Source organism: Budorcas taxicolor, chromosome 4, assembly GCF_023091745.1.
Source record: "Budorcas taxicolor isolate Tak-1 chromosome 4, Takin1.1, whole genome shotgun sequence".
Lineage (NCBI taxonomy): Eukaryota > Metazoa > Chordata > Mammalia > Artiodactyla > Bovidae > Budorcas > Budorcas taxicolor.
The window spans coordinates 46,159,931-46,186,809 of record NC_068913.1 but is presented as its reverse complement, the minus strand read 5'-3'; the positions used below and the strand labels follow the sequence as shown (position 1 = coordinate 46,186,809).

Here is a 26,879-nt window from a genome sequence, read left to right as displayed (position 1 = left end):
TAATGGAAAAAATCTGAAAAAGAATATATTATATACATATGTGTGCGTGTGTGTATATATATATATGTATACATGTATGTATCACTGAATCACTTTGCCATACACTGGGATTTAACACAACATTATAAATTAACTATACTTCAGTGATTAGAAAAAAAGAGTTGTTAAATAACTAACCAATTATTGCAGCATCATATACTGAATAAAACTTTTCTCAAGTGACGTGTGATATCTCCTTATATATCTAGAGGCTTCCCTGCTGGCTCAGACGGTAAAGTGTCTGCCTGCAATGCGGGAGACCCGGGTTCAATTCCTGGGTCGGGAAGATCCCCTGGAGAAGGAAATGGCAATCCACTCCAGCACTCTTGCCCGGAAAACCCCATGGACAGAGGAGCCTGGTAGGCTACAGTCCATGGGGTCGCATAGAGTCGGACACGACTGAGCGACTTCACTTTCACTTTACTAAAAACTCATCACCTTCTAATGTTTTTGTACACATTACTATTATCTATGTTCTTGAGGTGATTTATGTCTATTGATTCTGTATGGTGAAAATACTATAAAATAGTGTACTCTGTGCATCTCTTCCCAACTCCATTAGCAGTGATCTCTCATTAATAGCTTGAAATCAGCCAAAATGGCATGGAAAATGGCAAATAATACAAAATTAGGGCCTAGTTTATTTTTCTGTTGATTGTTTAGACTGGAGAAAACAATATAGGAGATTAAAAGTGCATCATGTCTACAAACTATAGAATGGGAGAAAAGATTTGCAAATGATGCCACTGACAGGGCCTAGTTTCCAAAATATACAGACAGCTCAACTCAACAACAAAAAATCAAAGAACCCAACTGAAAAATTGACAGAAGACCTAAATAGACATTTCTCTAAGGAAGAGATACAAATGGCAAATAGGCACATGAAAAGCTGCTCAACATTGCTAATTATTAGACAAATGCAAATCAAAATGACAGTGAGGTACCACCTCACTCACATGTGTCAGAATGGCCATCATTAAAAAGTCTACAAATAACAAATGCTGAATAGGGTGTGGAGAAAAAGATATTCTCTTACACTCTTGGTGAGAATACAAGTTGGTGCAGCCACTGTGGGAAAAAATACGGAGGTTCCTCAAAAACTAAAAATAGAACTACCATACGATCCATTCCTAGGCATATATTCAGACAAAACTATAATTCAAAATGATGTATGTATCCCTATATTCATAGCAGCACTATTCACAATAGCCAAGACAATGGAAACAACCGAATGTCTGTCGACAGAAGAAGGGATGAAGATGTGGTAGATGTGATAGAAAATCATAAAAAAGAATGAAATAATGCCATTTGCAGCAACATGGATGAGCTAGAAATTGTCATACTAAATGAAGTAAGTCAGAAAGAGAAAGACAAATACCATATGATATCATTTACATGTGGAATCTAAAATATGACACCGATGAACTTACTTATGAAACAGAAACAGAATCATGGACATAGAACAGACTGGTGCTTGCCAAGAAAGAGGGAGTTAGGGGGAGGGATGGAGTGAGAGGTTGGGGTTAGCAGAAGTCAAGTGTTTATATGTACAATGGGTAAACAGCAAGGTCCTACTGTGTAGCACAGAGAACTATATTCAAATCCAATGACAAATCATAATGGAAAAGAATATTAAAAAGAATGTATGGAAATATATGTATAACTGAATCACTTTACTGTATAGCAGAAATTAACACAGTAAGTCACAGTAAGTCAACTATACTTCCACAAAAAATACTGAAAAAAGGCATATCATATTTGTAGCTGCAACACTGTGAATAGCACAAAAAAGTTTAGCAAGTATCTTTTCAGTACTTGAAAACTGTTATCCGATTGAGCAAAGAAGTCACATCATTGATGACTGAGTGAAATCTGGACACACACATTTTTCTTCACTTTTGTCTTACACATTAAAATAAATAAATATACTCATATTGGAATTATACTCATTCCTCAATTTTTAAAATTTTACTTCTATTTTTTGGTAAAAATAAATATAGCAGACTGACCCATTTTATTTTCCTTTGAGTACACACAGGAGAAGACAAAAGTATCACCTGTATTATGAGTTTGGCAAAAGTCAATGAATGAAAGCATTGTGTAAGAATCAACTGGTTATATGAAATCAGTAATAAACAGTATTGCGTATGTTACTATTTGTAATTTGTGGGCTATTCATCTTTTATATCTGTAAAATAGTTGATGTAAAATAGTAAGATGTATAATTTTAGAGCAAACATATATACATATGCATATATGTTTTTGAAGAGCCAGTTGTTAGATATTTACCAGTATGCCAATAATGAAAGATAAAATAAATTAGAAACTAAGTCATATTTTTACAATATTTAGTCTCCCTGTCAGGAACATTTTGTTGTTCAGTCGTTTAGTCGTGTTCAACTTTTTGCAACCCCATGGGCTGGAGTCCACTAGGTCCCACTGTCCCTTGGATTTCCCAGGCAAGAATACTGAAGTGGGTTGCCACTTCCTCCTCCAGGGGAATCTTCCGGCCCAGCGATTGAACCTGCGTCTCCTGCAGTGGGAGGCAGACTCTTTACCAAGGAGCCACCAGGGAAGCCCATCGGGAACGTAGTATACTTCAAAAAAATATCTTTTTGCAAATGCTCTTAGATGTCTCAAAATTTCGTTTTATTCATACAGATAGTCTTTGTGGTGTCTTTTTAATTGCCATTGTGCATGGTATCCTTTCTGAATGTGATTCCTCATTATATTTTCTAATGAGGAAATTTATTTTCAATATATTTTCAAACATATTTTCAATATATTTCTAATGAATACTTTTGGATTTGGATATGATGTACATGTATGTTTTTAAACTTTTCATTTGTATGATTTAATTGACTTCTTTTCTTCTAAAATAAGAAAGCAGAGGTATGAAATTACTTTTAAAGAACTTTGGCAAAGCTTGTATGATTTGATTAAGTATTGTTCTCCTTTTCTGAACAAACTGTTGTATATTTGCTTACCTCTTTGGGCCAACAATTATTTAGAAGAGAATTTTGTTTTTACTTCTAGTTTCGTATACTGTGGTCAAGAAATGTGGACAGAATTATTCCTACTTTTTGAAATTTATGGAGATTTCTTGGTGGACTACTTAATATAATCAATTTCAATAAATCATCCATGAATGTTTAAAACAAGAGAGTTTCTTTCAGAGAACAAAATTTCTATGTATATATGCACATGCATGTGTAAATTCTTAATGTCATAGTGATATAGTAGTTGCCTATTATAATGAAGTTTTTATTTATTTCTATGTTATTTAACATAAATAACATAAATTTTGTTATTTAACATAAGGATTAATAAGTAGCATGTTTGTACATACAATCTATCTATAAATTGTAGCACTTGTTTACATAAAATTATATTTTTCTATCCTGGTTGATATTTCTTTGTCTTAAATTCTTTTAAAATGCTGCTTACACAGTCACCTTTGTTCTCTTTTGCTTGTGGCTTTGTGAAATAACTTTATGTATACCCATAATTTTTAACCTTTGTGTTGCTATATTTTAGGTTTATCTTTCACATGTAGCACATAGCTAACTTCTACCTAAAAAAATTTCAATCTCTTTGCCTTTTTAAGAAGTGGTTTAAAAGATTAATATTTCTGGTCAAAACTGAGTATATGGTCTTATTTTTATCATCTTGCTTTATGTTTTTTATTTATTTTTATGTTACTACACTATACTTATCTTTTCTGCTTTTTGTTATAAAATGTGTTATATCTATAATCTGAATGCATTTAGATAAATGCATATTCTGTTGTGTATTCTAACTAGTGGCTATTTCTATGTTTTTTAAAAACATGCTTCATCATGCATTTCTCTAATTATCAAAGTCACAATGAAACACTAACTTTGCTCCCCCTGTGTTTGACAAGAGATCTAATACATTCTAATTCTCCCTTGAACTCGATGTCCCTCTACTTTGACTCACCTATATGTAAATACATACTAACTGTGATTTTTTTATCATCTAACTTTCTTTTTAATATTGATTTTTGGTGTCTGTACTCAATATTGTAATCATATTTATGATTCAGTTCAGTTCAGTTCAGTTCAGTTGCTCAGTCGTGTCCGACTCTTTATGACCCCATGAATTGCAGCACGCCAGGCCTCCCTGTCCATCACCAACTCCCGGAGTTCACTCAGATTCACGTCCATCGAGTCTGTGATGCCATCCAGCCATCTCATCTTCTGTCATCCCCTTCTCCTCCTACCCTCAAACCTCCCAGCATCAAAGTCTTTTCCAATGAGTCAACTCTTCGCATGAGGTGGCCAAAGTACTGGAGTTTCAGCTTTAGCATCATCCCTTCCAAAGAAATCCCAGGGCTGATCTCCTTCAGAATGGACTGGTTGGATCTCCTTGCAGTCCACGGGACTCTCAAGAGTCTTCTCCAACACCACAGTTCAAAAGCATCAATTCTTCAGCGCTCAGCCTTCTTCACAGTCCAACTCTCACATCCATATGTGACTCCTGGAAAAACCATAGCCTTAAAACCCTACAAATGCTGCTCCATAATCTTCACTATTTGAAGTTAAAGAAAAGTCTAAAGCCAGCCTGATTTTTCTCTTCTTTTGTTGGTAATCTATTTTTTTTTTCCTGCCAAGATGCTGGCAGGAAATTCCTTTTCTCTGAGAAATTAAAAACATTTTCCAAACTTGTGTTCTTTTAATTAATTTTTCCTGGGACATAGTAAATATTTCGGACATTAAAACTAATTTTCTTAGCTAAACCTCTTGGACATTAAAACTAATATTCTCAGCTAAAAAAGAGATAGTTTTCTCTTTACTTTTCTATTAATGAAAATCTTTATTCAAATTTCATCAAGTTTCCCACTCATGTTCTTTTATTTTTGCTCTAGGATCCAGTGTAAGCTTCCATACTACATTCAGCTGTCATTTCCCCTTAGTGCTCTCCAGTTTGTTCCAGTCCACAGTTGTTCCTTGTATCTCATGACCTTGACACTTAAGAATACTGTTTATTTATGACACTTGAAGAATACTATTTATTTATTTTGTAAACAATCTCTCAATTTGGGTTAACTGATGGGCTTTTTTTTTTTTTTTTTTTTTTTAATGTTTCAACCCTATTTGTTCATGTTTTATCTTAAGAACCCCTTTCATTTTCAGGTCAGATTTCATTCCAGTCCTTTAAAGCTATCATCTTATCTCTCATCATTGTTTTCTCAGCAATACTGCATTCTCTGTACCAGTAGTTCTCAAAGTGTTTTCTGAGGACAGCAGTGTTCCAGTAAATGTTTAATAACTGGCTGAGGTAGGGGGTCAACGTATGTTTTGATTAGTAGGATTTACTGATTTCTGCGAGAGGGCATCAGAGGGCAGACACACTGAAACCATAATCACAGAAAACTAGTCAATCTAATCACATGGACCACAGCCTGGTCTAACTCAATGAAACTAAGCCATGCCCTGTGGAGCCACCCAAGATGGGCGGGTCATGGTGGAGAGTTCTGACAGAATGTAGTCTACTGGAGAAGGGAATGGCAAACCACTTTAGTATTTTTGACTTGAGAACCCCATGAACATATTGAAAAGGCAAAATGATAGGATACTGAAAGAGGAACTCGCTAGGTCGGTAGGTGCCCAATATGCTACTGGAGATCAGTGGAGAAATAACTCCAGAAAGAATGAAGGGATGGAGCCAAAGCAAAAACAATACCCAGTTGTGGATGTGACTGGTGATAGAAGCAAGGTCTGATACTGTAAAGAGCAATATTGCAAAGGAAACTGGAATGTTAGGTCCATGAATCAAGGCAAATTGGAAGTGGTCAAACAGGAGATGGCAAGAGTGAACATCGACATTCTAGGAATCAGTGAACTAAAATGGACTGGAATGGGTGAATTTAACTCAGGTGACCATTATATCTACTACTGCGGGCAGGAATCCCTTATAAGAAATGGAGTACCCATCATGGTCAACGAAAGAGTCTGAAATGCAGTACTTGGATGCTATCTCAAAAATGACAGAATCATCTCTGTTCGTTTCCAAGGCAAACCATTCAATATCACAGTTATCCAAGTCTATGCCCCAACCAGTAACGCTGAAGAAGGTGAAGTTGAACGGTTCTATGAAGACCTTTTAGAACTAACACCCTAAAAGATGTCCTTTTCATTATAGGGGATTGGAATGCAAAAGTAGGAAGTCAAGAAACACCTGAATTAACAGGCAAATTTGGCCTTGGAGTATGGAATGAAGCAGGGCAAAGATTAATAGAGTTTTGCCAAGAAAACGCACTGGCCATAGCAAACACCCTCTTCCAACAACACAAGAGAAGACTCTACACATGGACATCACCAGATGGTCAACAATGAAATCAGATTGATTATATTCTTTGCAGCAGAAGATGGAGAAACTCTATACAGTCAGCAAAAACAAGACCGGGAGCTGACTGTGGCTCAGATCATGAGCTCCTTATTGTCAAATTCAGACTCAAATTGAAGAAAGTCGGGAAAACCACCAGATTATTCAGGTATGACCTAAATCAAATCCCTTATGATTATACACTGGAAGTGAGAAATAGATTTAAGGGACTAGATCTGATAGATCGAGTGCCTGATGAACTAAGGATGGAGGTTTGTGACATTATACAGGAGACAGGGATCAAGACCATCCCCATGGAAAAGAAATGCAAAAAAGCAAAATGGCTGTCTGGGGAGGTCTTACAAATAGCTATGAAAAGAAGAGAAGTGAAAAGCAAAGGAGAAAAGGAAAGATATAAGCATCTGAATGCAGAGTTCCAAAGAATAGCAAGAAGAGATAAGAAAGCCTTCCTCAGCAACCAATGCAAAGAAATTGAGGAAAACAACAGAATGGGAAAGACTAGAGATCTCTTCAAGAAAACTAGAGATACCAAGGGAAGGTTTCATGCAAAGATGGGCTCAATAAAAAACAGAAATGGCATGGACCTAACAGAAGCAGAAGATATTAAGAAGAGGTGGCAAGAATACACAGAAGAACTGTACAAAAAAGATCTTCACAACCAAGATAATCATGATGGTGTGATCACTCACTTAGAGCCAGACATCCTGGAATGTGAAGTCAAGTGGGCCTTAGAAAGCATCACTACGAACAAAGTTAGTGAAGGTGATGGAATTCCAGTTGAGCTATTTCAAATCCTGAAAGATGATGCTGTGAAAGTGCTGCACTCAATATGCCAGCAAATTTGGAAAACTCAGCAGTGGCCACAGGACTGGAAAAGGTCAGTTTTCATTCCAATCCCAAAGAAAGGCAATGCCAAAGAATCCTCAAACTACCGCACAATTGCACTCATCTCACACGCTAGTAAAGTAATGCTCAAAATTCTCCAAGCCAGGCTTCAGGAATACATGAACCGTGAACTCCCTGATGTTCAAGCTGGTTTTGGAAAAGGCAGAGGAACCAGAGATCAAATTGCCAACATCCACTGGATCATGGAAAAAGCAAGAGAGTTCCAGAAAAACATCTATTTCTGCTTTATTGACTATGCCAAAGCCTTTGACTGTGTGGATCACAATAAACTATGGAAAATTCTGAAAGAGATGAAATACCAGACCACCTGACCTGTCTCTTGAGAAACCTATATGCAGGTCAGGAAGCAACAGTTAGAACTGGACTTGGAACAACAGACTGGTTCCAAATAGGAAAAGGAGTCCATCAAGGCTGTATATTGTCACCCTGCTTATTTAACTTATATGCAGAGTACATCATGAGAAACTCTGGGCTGGAAGAATCACAATCAAGATTGCTGGGAGAAATATCAATAACGTCAGATATGCAGATGACACCACCCTTATGGCAGAAAGTGAAGAGGAACTCAAAAGCCTCTTGATGAAAGTGAAAGTGGAGAGCGAAAAAGTTGGCTTAAAGCTCAACATTCAGAAAATGAAGATCATAGCATCTGGTCCCATCACTTCATGGGAAATAGATGGGGAAACAGTGTCAGACTTTATTTTTGGGGCCTCCAAAATCACTGCAGATGGTGATTGCAGCCATGAAATTAAAAGACGCTTACTCCTTGGAAGGAAAGTTATGACCAACCTAGATAGCATATTCAAAAGCAGAGATATTACTTTGCCAACAAAGGTCTGTCTAGTCAAGGCTATGGCTCTTCCAGGAGTCATGTATGGATGTGAGAATTGGACCGTGAAGAAAGCTGAGCACCGAAGAATTGATCCTTTTGAACTGTGGTGTTGGAGAAGACTCTTGAGAGTCCCTTCGACTGCAAGGAGATCCAGCCAGTCCATTCTAAAGGAAATCAGCCCTGGGATTTCTTTGGAAGGAATGATGCTAAAGCTGAAACTCCAGTACTTTGGCCACCTCATGCGAAGAGTTGACTCATTGGAAAAGACCTTGATGCTGGGAGGGATTGGGGGCAGGAGGAGAAGGGGACGACAGGGGATGAAATGGCTGGATGGCATCACGGACTCGATGGACGTGAGTCCGAGTGAACTCTGGGAGTTGGTGATGGACAGGGAGGCCTGCCATGCTGCAGTTCATGGGGTCGCAAAGAGTCAGACACGACTGAGTGACTGAACTGAAGTGAACTGAACTGTGACATAAATAATTTCATCATGTCCAGTTTTAAGCTACCACCATGCCACTGAATGTAGAGTTGAGAAGAGGTGCTAACAATTGGTTCTCATGGGCTAGTGCAAGCCAGCTCCAGCAGCATCACTGTGGAGGGCCTCTGACCCTTTTAAGAATTCTGTCGGATTCTCTGCCCTACTATATAGAATATCACTCAGTAGTTTTCTTTAGAAATTCTACATTAAGATATATATGTGTGTATGTGAATGAATATATGTGCATGTATGAATGTGTTTATATATGTAGTACATGTGTATATGTGTATGTATGTATTTTATCTATCTATAGATAGAAAGTGAGTCGGGGGGCGGCTAGAGAGGGGAGAGAGAGATACGTATTTAAAAATCTATAAATCCATATGTGAAAATCTGAACTCTTAAGTAGATGATTTGGGAGTAGCATTATCACTTTTTTTAAAACTCAAAACATTTTTTCCAACCATACTTTGAGATAACTTTTTCTTCTAGGAAATTTAAAATAATGGTACAGCTCTGCATAGTTTTTTAAGGATGTTTATTTTACAAATGAAGCTGTATCTTTAGTGGGCAACATATAGGAAAATAGGACCTAAAATGAGAATTTTGTTTTGATTTTAACTTCTAGTTCTTGCTATTGAGACAACATTCAGGATAAATGCTACGTGATACTGATGTTTCTCATCATACGAAAAAAATGTACACTGACTTTCTTATCTATAATAAAAATACATTTCATAATGATTCTCTATTTCTGCTCTGCTTTCTATTGTTTTAATCATGCTTGGGTATGTAATAACATTTTTTCAGCTATAAATAACTAGAGAAGTGTTGTTTGTTGCTGTTCTTATTCTCTGTCTGGTGCCTTTAGTGTTTCTTTCCAAAGAAAAATGTAATTTGTTTGCCTTTCTTGGCAACAGTGATTTGCCAGCTTTTTATCTGAATATTTTTCCTCACTTCTTTGGGGACTTGCTCAGTTTTCTAAAGTTGAAAACAAGGGCTGCCCATAGCTCAAGCCCATTTCAAAGTATTTTTTGCTTTTAAATATTTCCTGAATTAAACCCTGTCCTTTTATTCCATTGCCACAGTCAAGGTGGCATTCTCAATACCTCATTTGGTGCACCATCCAGATGGTTCACCCTTGGTCTCTCTTCCCTTATGTTGTGAGGCGTATTGTCCTGAACTTAGTCTTACCGTGTCTTTGACGTGCTTAAGGTCTAGACTCTTCCTTTACTCTTCATTGTCATTATCTGATCAATCTTATCTGCCTAGGTTTTCCAAAGGAAACTCTCAACTCTGGTCAGTTGACTGCTACATGCTTCTCTTTCTCTACAAGCTAGAATGCTTTTCTCCTCTCTCTGCTAATCTGTAGACTTTACATCTCAAGTCATACCATCTATCAGAACTCCACAGTGATTCCTCCCTGAGTTCCAGTAGCAACATTCATTCACTTTTTCACTATGTATTGATCAACTGCTCTTTCCAACTATTCTGGGCACAGAGTGGTGAGTAAAGATATTAATATTATGATCTTTGCTTCTTAACGGAGCCTTATATGCTATAGAAGCATGTTGTCTATTTTTCCTATAGATGAATCAACCCTTACGTTAACTGGCAACTTCTTATTGACAGGTACTCTCATGTTATATAGTCTCGCCACAGTTCATCAGAGTGGGGTAGACAGAGTAAGCTGTGGCTGTGACTGGAAATCCTTAGGGTCCACCCTGTAAATAGGAGGTCAAGTCACTGCATTTGGATTTTCTGCACGAATTCTATTAAAAAACTGCCTCTGCAAGACTAAGTCCAGTACTCAACTCAAAAGAATCCATATGCAAATACTCTCTTTTACAGACTGGACCTTGTGTTGAGATTTTTCAGGGAAATGTTAATTTAAATACAGAATTCTACATTCCTTCTAGTAATAGCTACCCTCAGGTGTTGAAGATCTAACACAGAGGGCCTCAATTCTTTAATGGATAAAAAACTCAAAGAAAAAAGAAACAGCGATCTCTGTAGTTTCTGTAAGAATTGTGATGTCTTAAAGATTACTTAAAGATTATAGTAACAGTAGAAAAATAAATCACAAAGAGAACCTTCCCCACAGACATAAGAAAAAGTTATCAAATAATTAGAAAACATTGTCTGAAAACACTGTCTCAAGTGTAATTAGAACTATAAATTCATCTCTGGATTGGAAAAATGATGAACCAGATCTTACTCATACAACGGACATATTTCTTTGCCAAAATTCAGGATAAAAAGTGGCAATATTGCATAAAATTTGCCAAGTGTGATTTCACTGTCAACCAATATTTTTCTCATCCCCCAAAGCTCTAAGTCTGCGGCACCATAAAAGCCTAGAAAGGCTAACAGAGCCACTCAAGATTTGTGTTTTACTTTCAAACTGATGGTTCCCATATGGTTCCACTTTGAAGAGATAGATCTTGACTTAATCTCAGAATCATTTAGTTTAATTAAATGACTCTTTTGCCAAACCTGGGGTCAGTGGATCCTCCAAGAAGATCATGAATGGAAATCAGGGGTTCCATAAATTTTGATAGGAGAAAAAAAAAATCTATATTTTCACTAAGCTCTAACTGAAATATAGATTTAAAAAATTCAGGGTAGTATTAGCAGTCCCTGGGACTCTTTCACTCATACAAATCACAATTATTTTCTCATCACATGTATTTTCTTATAGTTGTTACAAATATTTAAAATTATCATTGGTACTCAGTACTGCTTCAAAATCATAGTAGTTAATAGAGCTGTCACTAGATGTTGTTGTTTAACATGTTAATAAAGAAGCATATACATTATTTCACTCATTTGGTTTTTAAAAATATTTTAATATCTTTGGATAAAATTGGCTGCCTTTGTAATTGTATTTTATTTATACATTGAAAACATTATGCTGACAAAGGGGCTATAGATCCAAAAGTATTTGTGACAGACAAAAAAGTTAAAAGCTGCTTGTTCAATTCTCATTTTTGGTATTTGTTAATGGATCACATGCACTCAAAGAAACTGAAAAACAGACTTGGATCAGACTTGAATATATTTGAATATGCATGATTGTGTAAGTAATGGTTTCATTATTATACCTGAAGAAAGACTGATTGATGTACAGAGCTTAAAAATAGGTTAGGAAGAACAGTCTGCAAATGCATGGGCAACAGGTGGAGGAATAGAAACTACAGCAGACTATCAATCTCGCTGGGGTTAACAGACTACACATGGTTTCACCACGACGACTGAAATAGGGTACAGACGGAATATGAGGCCCCTCAAACTCTTCAAATTAGTATGCACCACTATTGTCAGGTAAGTACCATTAAATGGAAACAAGAAAGGTCAAACTTTGTAAGAATAATTCATATGTATTATTCGAGACAGTAGTAGCAATAATAATAATATATGTATTTTTAAAGGTTCTTTCTACCATATCCCTGCTGATTTTAATCATCAAAAATCACCCTCAATATAATACTATTATATATACATTCTTATGTAATTGTCACATCTTTATTAAGAGGAAAAAGCAGATACGTTACGTTCATGCTATAGAAAACTAAGGTTCAGGAAAGTTGGAGGCCCCACAGTTGGTCAGGGTTGAAAAAAAAGATAATGCTATAATCTCCACTTAATAAATGTGGAAACAGTCTCTGAGCAGTTAAGGGGCAGTTGCAGTAAGTGTCAGGGCTGGGATTCAAATCCAATTTGGTTAGATTCCAACACCCTGTGTATTTTCCATTGTGTCATGCTGCCTGCCTCACTATTCCTTTCTCCAAATTGGAGAGCAAAGAAGTTCTTAGGAATGACAACCCCCCCAAGAAAATTGTACTTCACTTAGTTGAATCACAAGGGTATAATTCAGGGAGAGAATGAAAAAGCATTTCTGAAACTTTGGCAATGCTCTCAAGGGCCCCAGAAGGGTCATGTCTTTGGGATGTTAGTGTTGCCTTCTCCTTCAGATCCCTGCCCACCCAGCCACCGGGGAATCCAGAAGACTTCCCTCTCTGTTCTACTGAATCTCATGGAAATGGCCATTACCAGGGGGAAATGTGTGTGAGTCAAATAATCTGCTATGGAATATGAATTATATCATATGATATTTTCAGATTTGGGAAATAAATCTGATTAATGATCAAAGCTTGCATATCTAATTTCCCATTTATGTGAAAGTAAACTTTATTAGTCATCTGTGGGCTTTTGAGGGACAGAAAGGCATTTTCCTCCTACTTTTTGTTCTTTTTGCTTTCTAGTTCACTGTTAAACTGCTGCAGATCACAAACCAAGATCATGTTGTTTAATTCTATTACAAGAGCAGAAGTGAGAGTTCTTGCACTTTTAAAAAATGCCAGGCTTAGGAGGGCTTTGAAAGTTGCCCATAGAGTGTCCTCAAACTGTGAGTCTTGCAAAGAGTTGTCCTAAAGACCGTCCTTTTTCCTGAAAGCTTTGGTTATGGTGGTAATGCCATAGTTAATCTGTTGCAACTCCAGTGAGATTTATAGCCTCTAATATGGTTTTATTCCTCTCATATGTTGCCCACATATTTGCAGACTGTTTTTAATCCACTTTTAAGCTCTGTGTATCAGCCAGTCTTTCTTTAGTTATAATAATGAAACTGTTACTTAGAAACTCATGCACATGCAAATGTATTTTTTCAAGCCATTTGCTTACTATGTCCATTTTAAGAGCCTATTATGTTTAATTTTGCCTCCTTTCTGCCCCAAATCCTAACTCTCAGGTAACAGTTAATCACCATTTAAATGTTTACAAAGAGTTTGTCCTCCTAGACATTTGCATTGTTATTTCGATGCTCCAATATAAAAGCTAAATGCAACAATAACACAAACTGAAACTGCTTTCAAACACAAACTAACTTGCAAACAATATGAATGCACAGACCTCCCCCGCCCCCAAAGCTTTATCCCAATCGGTTTTCTTAAAAATCTAGGCAAATCTTTATTTTCACTTGAAATGTGATTATACATTATCTGATATGCTGCTGCAATCTCCTTAACAGGAAGAGAATTAACAATAAAGTTCAACTCTTGAATAGCTGCAAGGAGAAAAGATTAATTTACAGCTTTACTTCTCTTTGTCATAGTGGCTTAACAAAGATGTGAGGAAACAGCTAAAGTATAATCACTTTCCTTCCTCTCTTCTCTCTCCCTGTCTTCTCAGGTACTTCTACAATTTACAGAATCTTAGTTTGGCTTACTGCAGAAAGTTCACAGACAAAGGTTTACAGTACCTGAATTTGGGGAACGGATGCCACAAGCTCATCTATCTGGACCTTTCCGGCTGCACCCAGGTTTGTCTTTCAGACTTCTCTCTCCTGCAGCAGGCAAAGAAGTCCTCCAGAGAACGGGCTGCATCCAGCCCCAGACCTCATGCTTTACTAACGCTGTGCACGGACTGCAGCACACTTTTCAGAGGTTTTGAATTACGTGAACACAGCTGCTTAAATTTTGCCAAGGATCACTACTATAGGCTCTTGGCTTCCCTCCACTGGAGTGTCACATCCACGAAGAGGCAGAGCTCATTGGATGATGAAGCAGACCACTTCTGTGTAGACACTCTGTGCACAATTATGATAGCAGAGTCCAAATCTTGAAAACTTTTTAGAATTGCTACCAAGATACAAACAAAGAAAAATATTTGGGGGAGAGGGTGGGGAGAATTTGCAAAGAACTTCCTGAGAAGTTAGTTTGCTTCCACGTGGACTCTGAGAGTAAATAGTATTAGGTAAAATGTGACAAGTGATAAATGTAAGAAAGGAAATATAACAAAGATAATGATTTTTTTTAATTGCATTATATCCTTGGGCTAAATAACATGAAGATTTGAGGTCTACATGGGAAATATTTAAGTCTGAAGGAATAAGACTAAGAAACCTGGGCAGAAAATAGTGTGGAATTGTGAAGGGTATGGCATGGCTCTGTGGAAGCAGTTCCTGCCTCCTTGATAGTTTCTTCTGCTCTGTTTTGTTAGATTTAAGTCACCGTTCATTTAACTTCTCTTCCACCTCTCGGTGTCTTGCTATTAGTGTCATAGTACGGTCATCATTCGGAGAAGGCAACGGCACCCCACTCCAGTGTTCTTGTCTGGAGAATCTCAGGGACGGGGGAGCCTGATGGGCTGCCGTCTATGGGGTCGCACAGAGTCGGACATGACTGAAGCGACTTAGCAGCAGCAGCAGCATGGTCATCATTCTATGAAAATAATATAACGACACAAATGAGAACTGTTTCTATACACCAGGCACCATGTTGAGTGTTTCATACATATCACATTTACTGCTCATACAAATGCTGTGCACTATAGCTTATTTAGATGAAAAGACCAAGGTTCTCAGGGTTGCACAGCTGGTAAAAACATACTGGTACTGCTATAAGCAGGTATTCCTGGAAAGAATACAGGGACAGAATGGATTTCTCCTCCAAGTTCTTGAATGGACAGAAATCTTACTTAGCCACCACCACTGGCATATCATGGTTTCCTGGTACACTAGGCACTGGGGAGGATGTAGGGGAAAGGATGCTAAGCTAGGGCTGCAAGGCTAGAGTTTGCATTTGTTTAAATCCAGTCTACTGATATATCAATAGTTTGCTAAGCACTGACATCTGCCACTCTGATCAAGACGGCCTTAATGTTCCCTCCAGATCAACAAAACTTCAGATAGGCTTCTTTCTGACCCTGAATCCCTGACCTCCTTTCTCTTACTTTAGAAAACTTGCAGTTGTACATTCTGTTTTTGCTCCCTTTGAGATGTCAACTTCTTAAAAAGTTTCTTACCTGTTTTACAACCCATGAATGTCTTCCTCAAGGACCTGGGAGCCAGCCTTTGATGTGTAATCATCAAGACAGAGAGCATCTGTATCTCTCAGTCTCTGTGGACTGATGGGGGCCTAACTTGGATATGAATGTCAGCAAACACAGATGGCCTGATCACAAAGGAAGAATATTTGCAAATCCAGAAATAACTCAATATGCTTTTGACACATCCCACTGATCAATCTCTCCCTGAAAGATACATCCTTTAGTCCTTCTTTTAAAATTAAATTTTACTGGACTATAGTTGATTTATAATGTACAGCAAAGTGAATCAGTCATACATATACATGTATCTACTCTTTTTTAGATTCTTTTCCCACATAGGTCATTACAGAGTACTGAGTAGAGTTCCCTGTGCTATACAGTAGGTTCTTATTAGTTATCTATTTTATATATAGTAGTGTCTAACTCATCTCAGTGCGTCAGAACCCTCCTCACAGTGTGACTTAACTCCTTTTTCTTCTCAGTTTCCACCAAGTAATTATTGCAGCAACAACACAAACACAGGCATAGACACACAAACACACATAAACATGTCCTAAGGTTAAATATTTTCAAACACAGCTCAAAGTCAGAGGTTTCAAACTGATTACTTTCTGGCCAGATATTTATGCAAAACACATAGATATAGTCTGTCTTTAAATTTTGAGCCAACATTTGGAATTTTGGAGTTTTCAAATAAAAATCTAGACTTTAAGCTTCTCGTAAAAAAAATACATAAGAACTAGCAAACTTGGGCCTGCATTCCCACATGGTAAACGGGGCTGGAACAGAGTCAGCCTCACCCCCTTGAAATGGAGCCCTCTCCTCAGTTTACTGCCCTCTCCTGCACTCAGTAATGTCCAAATATGCACTTACTCTGGGACAGTTACCACTTCACTGTATTGCCTGCCTGTCTTAGTAGGTGTTTGAGTTTGGTCTGAATGTATCAAGAATAGATTTTGTTTCCTAATTGATCCTTAATTTGTAATTCTCAAAAGACAGTGATGTTAGTATTTCACATCATGCAAAATAATGTTAGGGTGTTCATTTTTTATTTATCTATATTCCATTTCCCTTTGTTCACTTAATAATTTAACAGCAAACAGAGATCTAACCCTAGTTATCAAGCACTGGAAATTTTACCATTTGAAACTTTGTAAGAAATGGGCTCATTATGAACCATAGATATTTTAATAAGGGCTGCTGCTATAACTTCAGGACGAATCAGTGTATTTTGGAAGTTACTGCACCTGAGGGACTTATGAAGTCTTCTGAGGTGGTTTCATCTACTTTCCAGGCTCCATCTACCTACCTGTGAGGATAGTTTCACCCTACCTGGTCTAATTGCATTGGTATGACAATACAAAATGGTTTCAAAGAAGGAAAGCTGACTATTCACAGGTTTTATAGGTTCATCCCTTGGAAACTAAAATGTAGTTTCTTTTTATATGTTTGGAATTTTGCGCTATGAAGACATGTGTTAATATATCTGACCAAGGAAAAATGTCCTAATGAAACAAAAAGAGTCGAGAATAGAAGCTTATGACCAAATGTTTTTCACTGGTGTTTACTGAGTGCCTGCTGCATACTGGGCACTGTGATGAGTAAAATAGCATCTCTGTCTTTGGAAACTCTGGATTAACATAAACAAAATATGTCAAGAGCTAAATGTTAATGTAGTCATGGCTGCCCAAAAAAGGAAAGATGTATTTATATAATATTGTGAAAGTATTTGAACCATACGTGTTAGAAAAAATAAATAAGTGGATGATGGAGAACTACAAAGAAAAGTGAAAATCAATTACATATGCTTTAGAAACATTCTACAGTCTTATGGGATTGGATAAACACTGTAGGGTGCATTAAATTATATGACTGATTTCCTAATGAATACTAGCACTTACATGTTTGCCTGAAGGTTATCATCTTTGATGTGGCTGAAGTAATGCCTCTGCCCAGTTTCTTCTCTTTGGAAAAACCTCTGCTCACCCTTGGCCTGAATTGTGATAGGGCTGCTGCAGTGAGCTCTCTCACGATCCTCTGCAAAGAAAAAAATTAAATTACCTGAAAACTCACCACCCAGAAATAATCAACACTACTAGAATTTCAGGGTCTTTACGCTATGCATGTCTAGACTTCTTTTGAATTGAAAAGGATTATATGGTACACATATCTTTCATTATTCCATGTCTTTATTCCATTAAATATTTTCCTGTAACTTACTTTTAAGAGGTATAATAGTATTCCATTGTATCAAAACACCAATTTATATTTAACCATTCATTATTGGCCTACAGTTCTTTTTCCTGGTCTACCTTTTTTTTGGCTATCATAAATAATCTCTGAGGAAAATTATTGTAGCTGTATCTTAGCATACGTGTATGTAGTTTTGGGTACAAATTTTTAGAAATGAAATGATCAGAGGTTATTTTTAAGGTTGTCTGTGCTCTACAAAGACTCTCAATTTACATTTATGATGAATGTAAAATAGTTTGCTATCTTCATAAATATATTTTATATAAAAAACTTGTCAATTCAAGTTTTTTATATATATATATTTTATATTTTCAATTTGTATTTCTTTGATTTCCAGGCAAAGTTAAACCATACACAGGCACTTAATAAATATTTGTTGAATGATAGCATTTTTGTCTCAAAATGCTGCCATTGTTAAAATATTTTTCAAAGTAATTAAAATTTTTCTTTCAAACTGGGGAATATTGGAGATAATGTAACTTAAGTTCCTGACACAGTGGTATTAAAAAATAAAGCCTATTATTTCTCTAAAAAATTTTTCTTCAGAATCTGAGTACAACATTTTTCTTATAGTATTTTCAGAAAAGAAAAAAAAAACCAAAACTACATTCATTTAACAAAATGATTCTGGCTGAATCAGTTGAACAAATTTAATTTGTTTGCTTTTATATTTACTATTTACTCAAAGTTATAAAATCTAAGCTTATACCATAAAATGATTTTTAAAAACCATGTTTAAATACAATGTGGTAAGACTCTTTGGAGACAAAATGGTTTTATCATGTAAAGAAGGTACTCTTTCCCGTGCTCCTTTGTAATTTATGATCTGAGAGACATTTGGTGACAGTGAATGGATTCATCTTTTTCTACGTCTTAAGGAATGATGTATGACCTAACTCATGGTAGATGTTTATCAGATGCTTGTTGAATATTTGGATTAATGTTTAGTTAAATAAGTGAAACTAATGAACCACTATACGAGATGTTAGTAATTTTCCTTTGCATCTCATTCTCTGCCTCAAGGAACCACTCCTCTCCCTTCTCTTGTGGTTCTGAGGAGCTGTCAGTCACGACATCATGAAAGTAACATACCACAATAATTAGGAGCATGGGTTCTGGGGCTGCTGCTGCTGCTGTTGCCCCAGTTGTGTCCAACTCTGTGTGACCCCATAGATGGCAGCCCACCAGGCTCCGCTGTCCCTGGGATTCTCCAGGCAAGAACACTGGAGTGGGGTGCCATTTCCTTCTCCAATTGGAAGCATGGGTTCTGGGGCACCTGCATTTTAATCCTGAGTTTGCTATTTGATAGGTATGGGGCTGGGGCAGGTCCTAATCTTTCTGTATACCTTACCTTCCTTATCTATGAAATGGGGAAAATGCTATTAATGGTAACTACCTGTGTTTTGTATGAATTAAATGAGTTGACACATACAAGAGGCTTACAATGATGGTTGCATATAGTAAATGCTTAGCCACTATTAGATATTATTTTTAGATTATTAACAGTGTTTTCCAATGGCCATTATCATTTGGCCCAGGCCTAGACATTCTTAAGTTCCATATGCAATTGCTACAATTTTTCCAGGAAGAACATGACTTTAGCAGAACCCATTCAGAACTCTTTAGGTACTGTAACAATTTTATGTATACAAATACACACACACACACATACACACATATATACATGTGTATGTTATATGTATATTACATATATATAATAAAATAAGTCAGAGAAAAGAGAAATCTGTATGTTATGGCTTATATGTGGAATCTAAAAAAAAATAAATGTATATAGAAAACAGAAACAGACTCATAGACACAGAAAACAAACACGGTTATAAAAGGGGAGGGGCGGGCAGGAGGGGCAAATTAGGAGCATGGGATTAACAGATAGAAACTATAATACATAAAATAGATAAGCAACAGGGATTTACTGTGTAGCACAGGAATTATACCCAGTTATCTTATAACTTGTAATGGAATATAAGCTGCAAAAAAACTAAATCACTATGCTGCTGCTGCTGCTGCTAAGTCACTTCAGTCGTGTCCGACTCTGTGTGACCCCATAGATGGCAGCCCACCAGGCTCCCCTGTCCCTGGGATTCTCCAGGCAAGAACACTGGAGTGGGTTGCCATTTCCTTTTCCAATGCATGAAAGTGAAAAGTGAAAGGGAAGTTGCTCAGTCGTGTCCGACTCTTCACAACCCCATGGATTGCAGCGCACCAGGCTCCTCTGTCCATGGGATGTTCCAGGCAAGAGTACTGGAGTAGGGTGCCAATGCTATACACCTAAAACTAATACAATATTGTAGTTCAACTATACTTCAATTTAAAAATGAGCAAAACTTGAAAGTCTTCCTCTAGCAACAAAAAAGAATACGTTAATATACATATATAAATTCTTATATTGTGGTTCTGTGTGTGGATATTAATTCTCATAAATTATATTGTGCTATAGCTCCCACTCTTTTTTCGATTTTTGACAATGTTTCTTAAGGTGCTTCTCTAAGTCACCTCTTCTCTTCAACCTCTTAATCACAGAGAGCCCCAAGGTTCAGTTTGGTTCTGCTTTTCTTCTCATCACACCCTTGGTGATGTCACCTATTAACAGATTATAGCTTTAAATATCACCTACAATGACAAATACACACACACACATATATAAAATCATATATGTGTAATATTCACACACAAATATATGTTCAAATGCACATATACACATACATGAATGTAATGTATATATATGAGTATGTTTATATATGCATATATACATATATAAGTATATATGCTTATAGGAGTATATATATATGAGTATGTGTATATATATATTATATAGAGAATACATGTATATATGTGTGTATATTTATATACATACACACACATATGCATAGACATAGACACATATAATGATAGATAATCATTAATCTTTAATCCAGACTTCTCTCTCAAATTAAAAAAATAAAAAATTTTTTTTTGTTTTTATTTTGTTTTCCTGGAACAGTGGGAATCAATGCTTTTTCATTTAAGGCTACTAAATGCATCCAACACTTCTGCATTTATTGTAATTTTTAAAAAGCATATCACCTTTTATAGTTGGGTGAACAGATTTTTGTCTTGCATCTGTCCAGTTTATTTGCTTTTTAAACATTACTCTCTCTCAAGTTTTAGATTCATATCTTAAAAAAAAAAAGTCTCTGCTCTAAAAAATAACTCCTTGCTCCTCCTTTGGCCTTCCCTATCTTAGTTAATGGCAGCTTCACGTTTACAAATGCTTAGGCCAAAAGTCTTGAATTCATCTGTTACAGATTGAATTGTGTCCCCTCCAAATTAATATGTGGAATTCCTAACCCCTAGTATCTTAGAGTGTGAACTTACTTGGAAATAATGTCATTGCAAATGCAATTAGTTAAGATGATATCATTAGGGTGGGCCCTGATCCAGTGTGACTGATGTCTTTTTTTTTTTAATTTGGGGGAATTTGGACACAAACATATGCATACTGGAGAGTGCCATGTAAACATGAAGACAGCCATCTACAAACCAAGAAGAGAAGCTTGAACCATATCCTTCCCTCACACTGAATGAACCAACACCCCAACACTGATCTTGGACCTTTCAGCTTCCAGAACTGCTGGATAACAAATTGCTCTTATTTAAGCCACCAGTTTGTGGTCCTCTGTTACAGCATACCTAGCCAACTAGTATGGCAATCTTAACTCCTCTTTTTCTCACACTCCACATGCACTCTTTCAGGAAGTCCAGTTGACTATTACTTCAGAATCTATCCAGGATCTGACCACTCCTTACCATTTCTATAGTTACTACTCAAATCCAAGTCATCATCCAATCCATCATCTCTTGCCTGGATTATTGTGACAGTTTCCTAACTGGTCTCTCTGCTTTCACTTCAACCTCTAAGTTCTTTTCAACAAGTAGCACCTAGAATGGTCTTCTGAAAACAGAAGTCAATGTACTCCCTCAGTTCAAATGCCTGGCAAGTTTTCCTATTTGCTCAATAAAATTGAATCCCTGAAAGGACCTTCAAGACCCCATGTAATCTGCCTCCTTCTCTGTCTCTCTGACATCACTTCCTATTATTCTTCCTCTTACCAACTCCTCTCCAGCCACACTGGCTTCCTTGCTGTTCTTTCAACACACAAGCTCTTGCCTCTGGGTTTTTTGCACTGGCTATTTTCCTTGCCTGCAACACTCTGCAGCTATCTGGACAGCTTCTCACCTTCTTTTATTCTATTTCATGAAAAGTGAAAGTTGCTCAGTCGTGTCCAACTCTTTGCGACCCAATGGACTGTACAGGGGCCAGACTGAATTCTTCAGGCCAGAATACTGGAATGGGTAGCCTTTCCCTTCTCCAGGGGATCTTCCTGAACCAGGAATCGAACCAGGGTCTCCTGCATTGAAGGCAGATTCTTTACCAAGTAAGCTATCAGGGAAGCTCTAGTCTACCTAATATATGCCCCTAATCAATGAAGAAGTGACTAAAAGGCATCAGCCAGAATGCTCCAAAGAGATCCACATTAGTTTTCCATGTTCATATCAGAACTCTCTAAAATGTGAACTTGTTTCTTTCAAAATCTCAAAGAAGAAATATGGGTAGGATTTACAGTTTTAATGGAAAGGACAAATCTATCCTATGTGTACATGAGAAAGTGCCAATTAGGAGGGCAGATTATGGTTATGCTTTCCCTTTACCCTCTGCTCTGTGTGTTACTTCAAGGGTTCTCATGTTGATATTGCCTTTCCTACAGATTTATTGTTTCTCCAATTGTGTTTAGCAGTGGGTTATGGCATTATATAGAAAGTTAGGCATAGAATGATCACAGTTGTGCTGGTAACAAAGGCTAGGTTGTAGCCAGTCTCAGGTTGAAACCCAAATGTCCAGAAACCAGTAACCCTAAACATGGAGTGGGAAAAGGATCCAGATGAAGAGGGGGTAGTTTGGGCCAAGGTACAGATTTAAGATTTTCAGATTTAAGGTAAACCAGCGAGCAAGAGGGCTTATACTAGTTTCTGCCTCTCTGTTCCTTTGTTCTTCATTTCCATCCAGCCTGAATACTTTCACTAGGCTCACTTTTTGCCTTCTGCCTAAATACCTTCATACTGTCTCATTTCCCCATTCATCAGGTTAATTTCATATATCCTTTGAGGCTCTGTTCAATGAAAACCTTCTCCAGGAACCCTTCACTGACCCCTCCTTTCCCCAAACCCATCTGGGTTAAGATCTCTTCATTCCACTTCCAGTAAGTGTTCTCTCTGCATTTGATGGTCTGCTTATTTGTCTGCTCTCTGCCCCATTGTGAGCTCCTTATGGCCACGATTGAGCCTGACTATCTGTACCTGTATCCTAAGTATATCATACATACCTGACACATAGTAAGACTCTGATCAACGTTTCATGAATGGATGAATGAAACTGCAGCCAATTTCAGAGCATGGTTAGCAAGTTCTTCAGGTAGAAGCTCAGGACACTCGTTAGGTGTCTGAGAAGCTGGTAACTTGCTAGAGCAGAGTCTGATTATCTTTTCTTGGTAAGAGCTGAGCCTGATATTTCTTCAGATTTACTGGGAGAAAAGGGCCTAGGAAACTACAAAATATTACAGTGAAAGTTATGGTTTCATCAACTGTTTTTCAGTTATTATGCAAGTCAACAAAAATGAAAAGGGATAGCATCCCAGAAATGTTCAAATGATTAGAATACTCAATATAGCAACAGAGGTTTATCAGTAGTTCTTATACTATTAAATCTCTCTGAGACTCATGAATCTTAAAGGTGGATTGTGTAAACTGCAAACTAGAAGATTCTAAGGTCATTTCAGTTCTCTCTACGCTACATAAATTCCAACCTCCCCTTTCAGAGAGGCAAAGATCATGGAAGATCTTACTAAGTCACCCCTGGGGTTTGTGGTAGAAGTGGGAGAAAGCTGTGGAGGCACCTCCAGAGATAACTGTATTAGCCAAATGGCACAGAGATTGCATAAGCAGAGCAATTTCATTCTCTCTCCCTCATAAGCAGAAGGCACTGGGATGGTGAATGGAGCCCCAAACTAAAGTTAAGAGACCCCCATCCAGCCTTTGCTATGTCACATAAGCACCTGTGCGACCCTGGGAAGTTACGTGGTTTTTCTGCTTCAGTTCTCTCTTTTGTAGAATGGCTAGGTTAGGCTAGATCTCTGAGATCTTTTTCAGCTTTAGGATTTTGTGTTTGTATAAGATGATTAACTAAGATAACTAAAGAGGGAGTATGAGTGGGGAAAAAGAATAATGAATTTTATTTTGGAAAAGCTGAATTTGAGCTTTCTGTGATACATCTAGTTGCCAATGACGGAACTACTTGAAAGTGGAAGTCCAGTCCTTGCAGCAGAGCTGAGAATGGAGGCACAGATTTGGTAGTTTATCAATAGAGGGCAATTGGAACAGTAAGAGTTATGTGACCAGCTAAACCAGCTGTGAATGAAGATGTTATGTACCAAAATGAATTGGTAACAGCTAAATTAAAAATTATAATTTACTTATATTTTACCTTATTCTATATTTTAATGGATGGTGACTCCATTTAATCCCTGGTGACTCAGTGGTATTCTGAGTCACCTGCTAATTCTGCCTGCTAATGCAGGGTTTAATCCCTGGGTTGGGAAGATTCCCTGGAGAAGGAAATGGCAACCCATTCCAGTATTCTTGCCTGGGAAAACCCATGGACAGAGGACAGAGGAACCTGGAGGGCTACAGTCCATGGGGTTGCAAAACAGGTGGACATGACTTAGCGACTAAACAACAACAATAAAAATTGGTACCATTTGCTGGGTATTGACGATGAACTAGGTGGTGAGGTATGTGCTCTGCATTTATTATCTCATTTAATATTTATAAATAACTATATGAGGTGTGTATCATTATTCTCATTTTTGAGATGTGGAAACTAAGCACCAGTGTGTTGGTAAACATCTAATACCCAAGAAGGAACAGGAAAATCCCTGAATTACAATGGTTGCTGACTTCCATGGTGTAAATACTCTCAGCATGGCCAAGCTAACAGAGGTCACTAAAACAGTGAGACAGGAAGAAATGTGCACTATGTAATCAGTTTCAGTTCAGTCGTGCAGTCGTGTCCGACTCTTTGCAACCCCATGAATCGCAGCACGCCAGGCCTCCCTATCCATCACCATCTCCCGGAGTTCACTCAGACTCACGTCCATCGAGTCTGTGATGCCATCCAGCCATCTCATCCTCCGTTGTCACCTTCTCCTTCTGCCCCCAATCCCTCCCAGCATCAGAGTCTTTTCCAATGAGTCAACTCTTCGCATGAGGTGGCCAAAGTACTGGAGTTTCAGCTTTAGCATCATTCCTTCCAAAGAAATCCCAGGGCTGATCTCCTTCAGAATGGACTGGTTGGATCTCCTTGCAGTCCAAGGGACTCTCAAGAGTCTTCTCCAACACCACAGTTCAAAAGCATCAATTCTTCAGCGCTCAGCCTTCTTCACAGTCCAACACTCACATCCATACATGACCGCAGGAAAAACCATAGCCTTGACTAGATGGACCTTAGTCGGCAAAGTAATGTCTCTGCTTTTGAATATACTATCTAGGTTGGTCATAACTTTTCTTCCAAGGAGTAAGCGTCTATGTAATACTGTCATCATACAGATATAATAAACATATATGTCTTCAAGAACATAGATAATGGTAAAGCATAATAGTAAAATAATTATGAAGTCATGAGTTTGGGTGTTTGCTACATTTGTAATACAGCTTATTTAATTTTAAGTTTATATTTTTTAATTTTTTAGCTGGTTGTGTTTAACAACTGGCTTGCATAGTTTCTAAAATTTTAACAACATGCTCTTGCAAGCTAATATAAGCTATCTCCACATATAATGATGCCACGACAGGGTAAGTAACTTGCTTATTCACACTAAAAATGTCTGGACAAAGATTAGAACCTTGATCCATCTCATTCTGAAGACCAGGCTCTTAACCATTCAGTTCAGTTCAGTTGCTCAGTCATGTTTGATCCTTTGCGACCCCATGAACCACAGCATGCCAGGCATCCCTGTCCATCACCAACTCCCAGAGTTTACTCAAACTCATGTCCATTGAGTCGGTGATGCCATCCAACCATCTCATCCTCTGTCGTCCCCTTCTCCTCCCGCCCTCAATCTTTCCCAGCATCAGGGTCTTCTCAAATGAGTCAGCTCTTCGCATCAGGTGGCCAAAGTATTGGAGTTTCAGCTTCAACATCAGTCCTTCCAATGCACACCCAGGACTGATCTCCTTTAGGATGGACTGGTTGGATCTCCTTGCAGTCCAAGGGACTCTCAAAGGAGTCTTCTCCAACACCACAGTTCAAAAGCATCAATTCTTCAGCGCTCAGCTTTCCTTATAGTCCAACTCTCACATCCATACACGACTACTGGAAAAACCACAGCCTTAACTAGACGGACATTTGTCGACAAAGTAATGTCTCTGCTTTTTAGTATGCTGTCTAGGTTGGTCATAACTTTCCTTCCAAGGAGTAAGCATCTTTTAATTTCATGGCTGCAGTCACCATCTGCAGTGATTTTGGAGATCAGAAAAATAAAGTCTGACACTGTTTCCACTGTTTCCCCATCTATTTCCCATGAAGTGATGGGACCAGATGCCATGATCTTTGTTTTCTGAATGTTGAGCTTTAAGCCAACTTTTTCACTCTCCTCTTTCACTTTCATCAAGAGGCTTTTGAGTTCCTCTTCACTTTCTGCCAGAAGGGTGGTGTCATCTGCATATCTGACGTTATTGATATTTCTCCCAGCAATCTTGATTCCAGCTTGAGCTTCCTCCAGCCCAGCATTTCTCACAATGTACTCTGCATATAAGTTAAATAAGCAGGGTGACAATATACAGCCTTGATGGACTCCTTTTCCTATTTGGAACCAGTCTGTTGTTCCAAGTCCAGTTCTAACTGTTGCTTCCTGACCTGCATATAGGTTTCTCAAGAGGCAGGTCAGGTGGTCTGGTATTTCATCTCTTTCAGAATTTTCCACAGTTTATTGTGATCCACACAGTCAAAGGCTTTGGCATAGTCAATAAAGCAGAAATAGATGTTTTTCTGGAACTCTCTTGCTTTTTCCATGATCCAGCGGATGTTGGCAATTTGATCTCTGGTTCCTCTGCCTTTTC

The 26,879-nt window shown here is 37.7% G+C and overlaps 1 protein-coding gene across 1 annotated transcript in view; it reads left to right on the top strand.

Moving 5' to 3' along the window:
* FBXL13 (F-box and leucine rich repeat protein 13) overlaps positions 1 to 26,879 on the top strand; it is a 211,693-nt gene that overhangs the window by 106,272 nt on the left and 78,542 nt on the right. Inside the window, exon 12 of the mRNA XM_052638386.1 lies at positions 13,818 to 13,947. Within this exon, the coding sequence (XP_052494346.1) occupies positions 13,818 to 13,947 (130 nt within the window). The remainder of the gene's footprint in view (positions 1 to 13,817; positions 13,948 to 26,879) is intronic.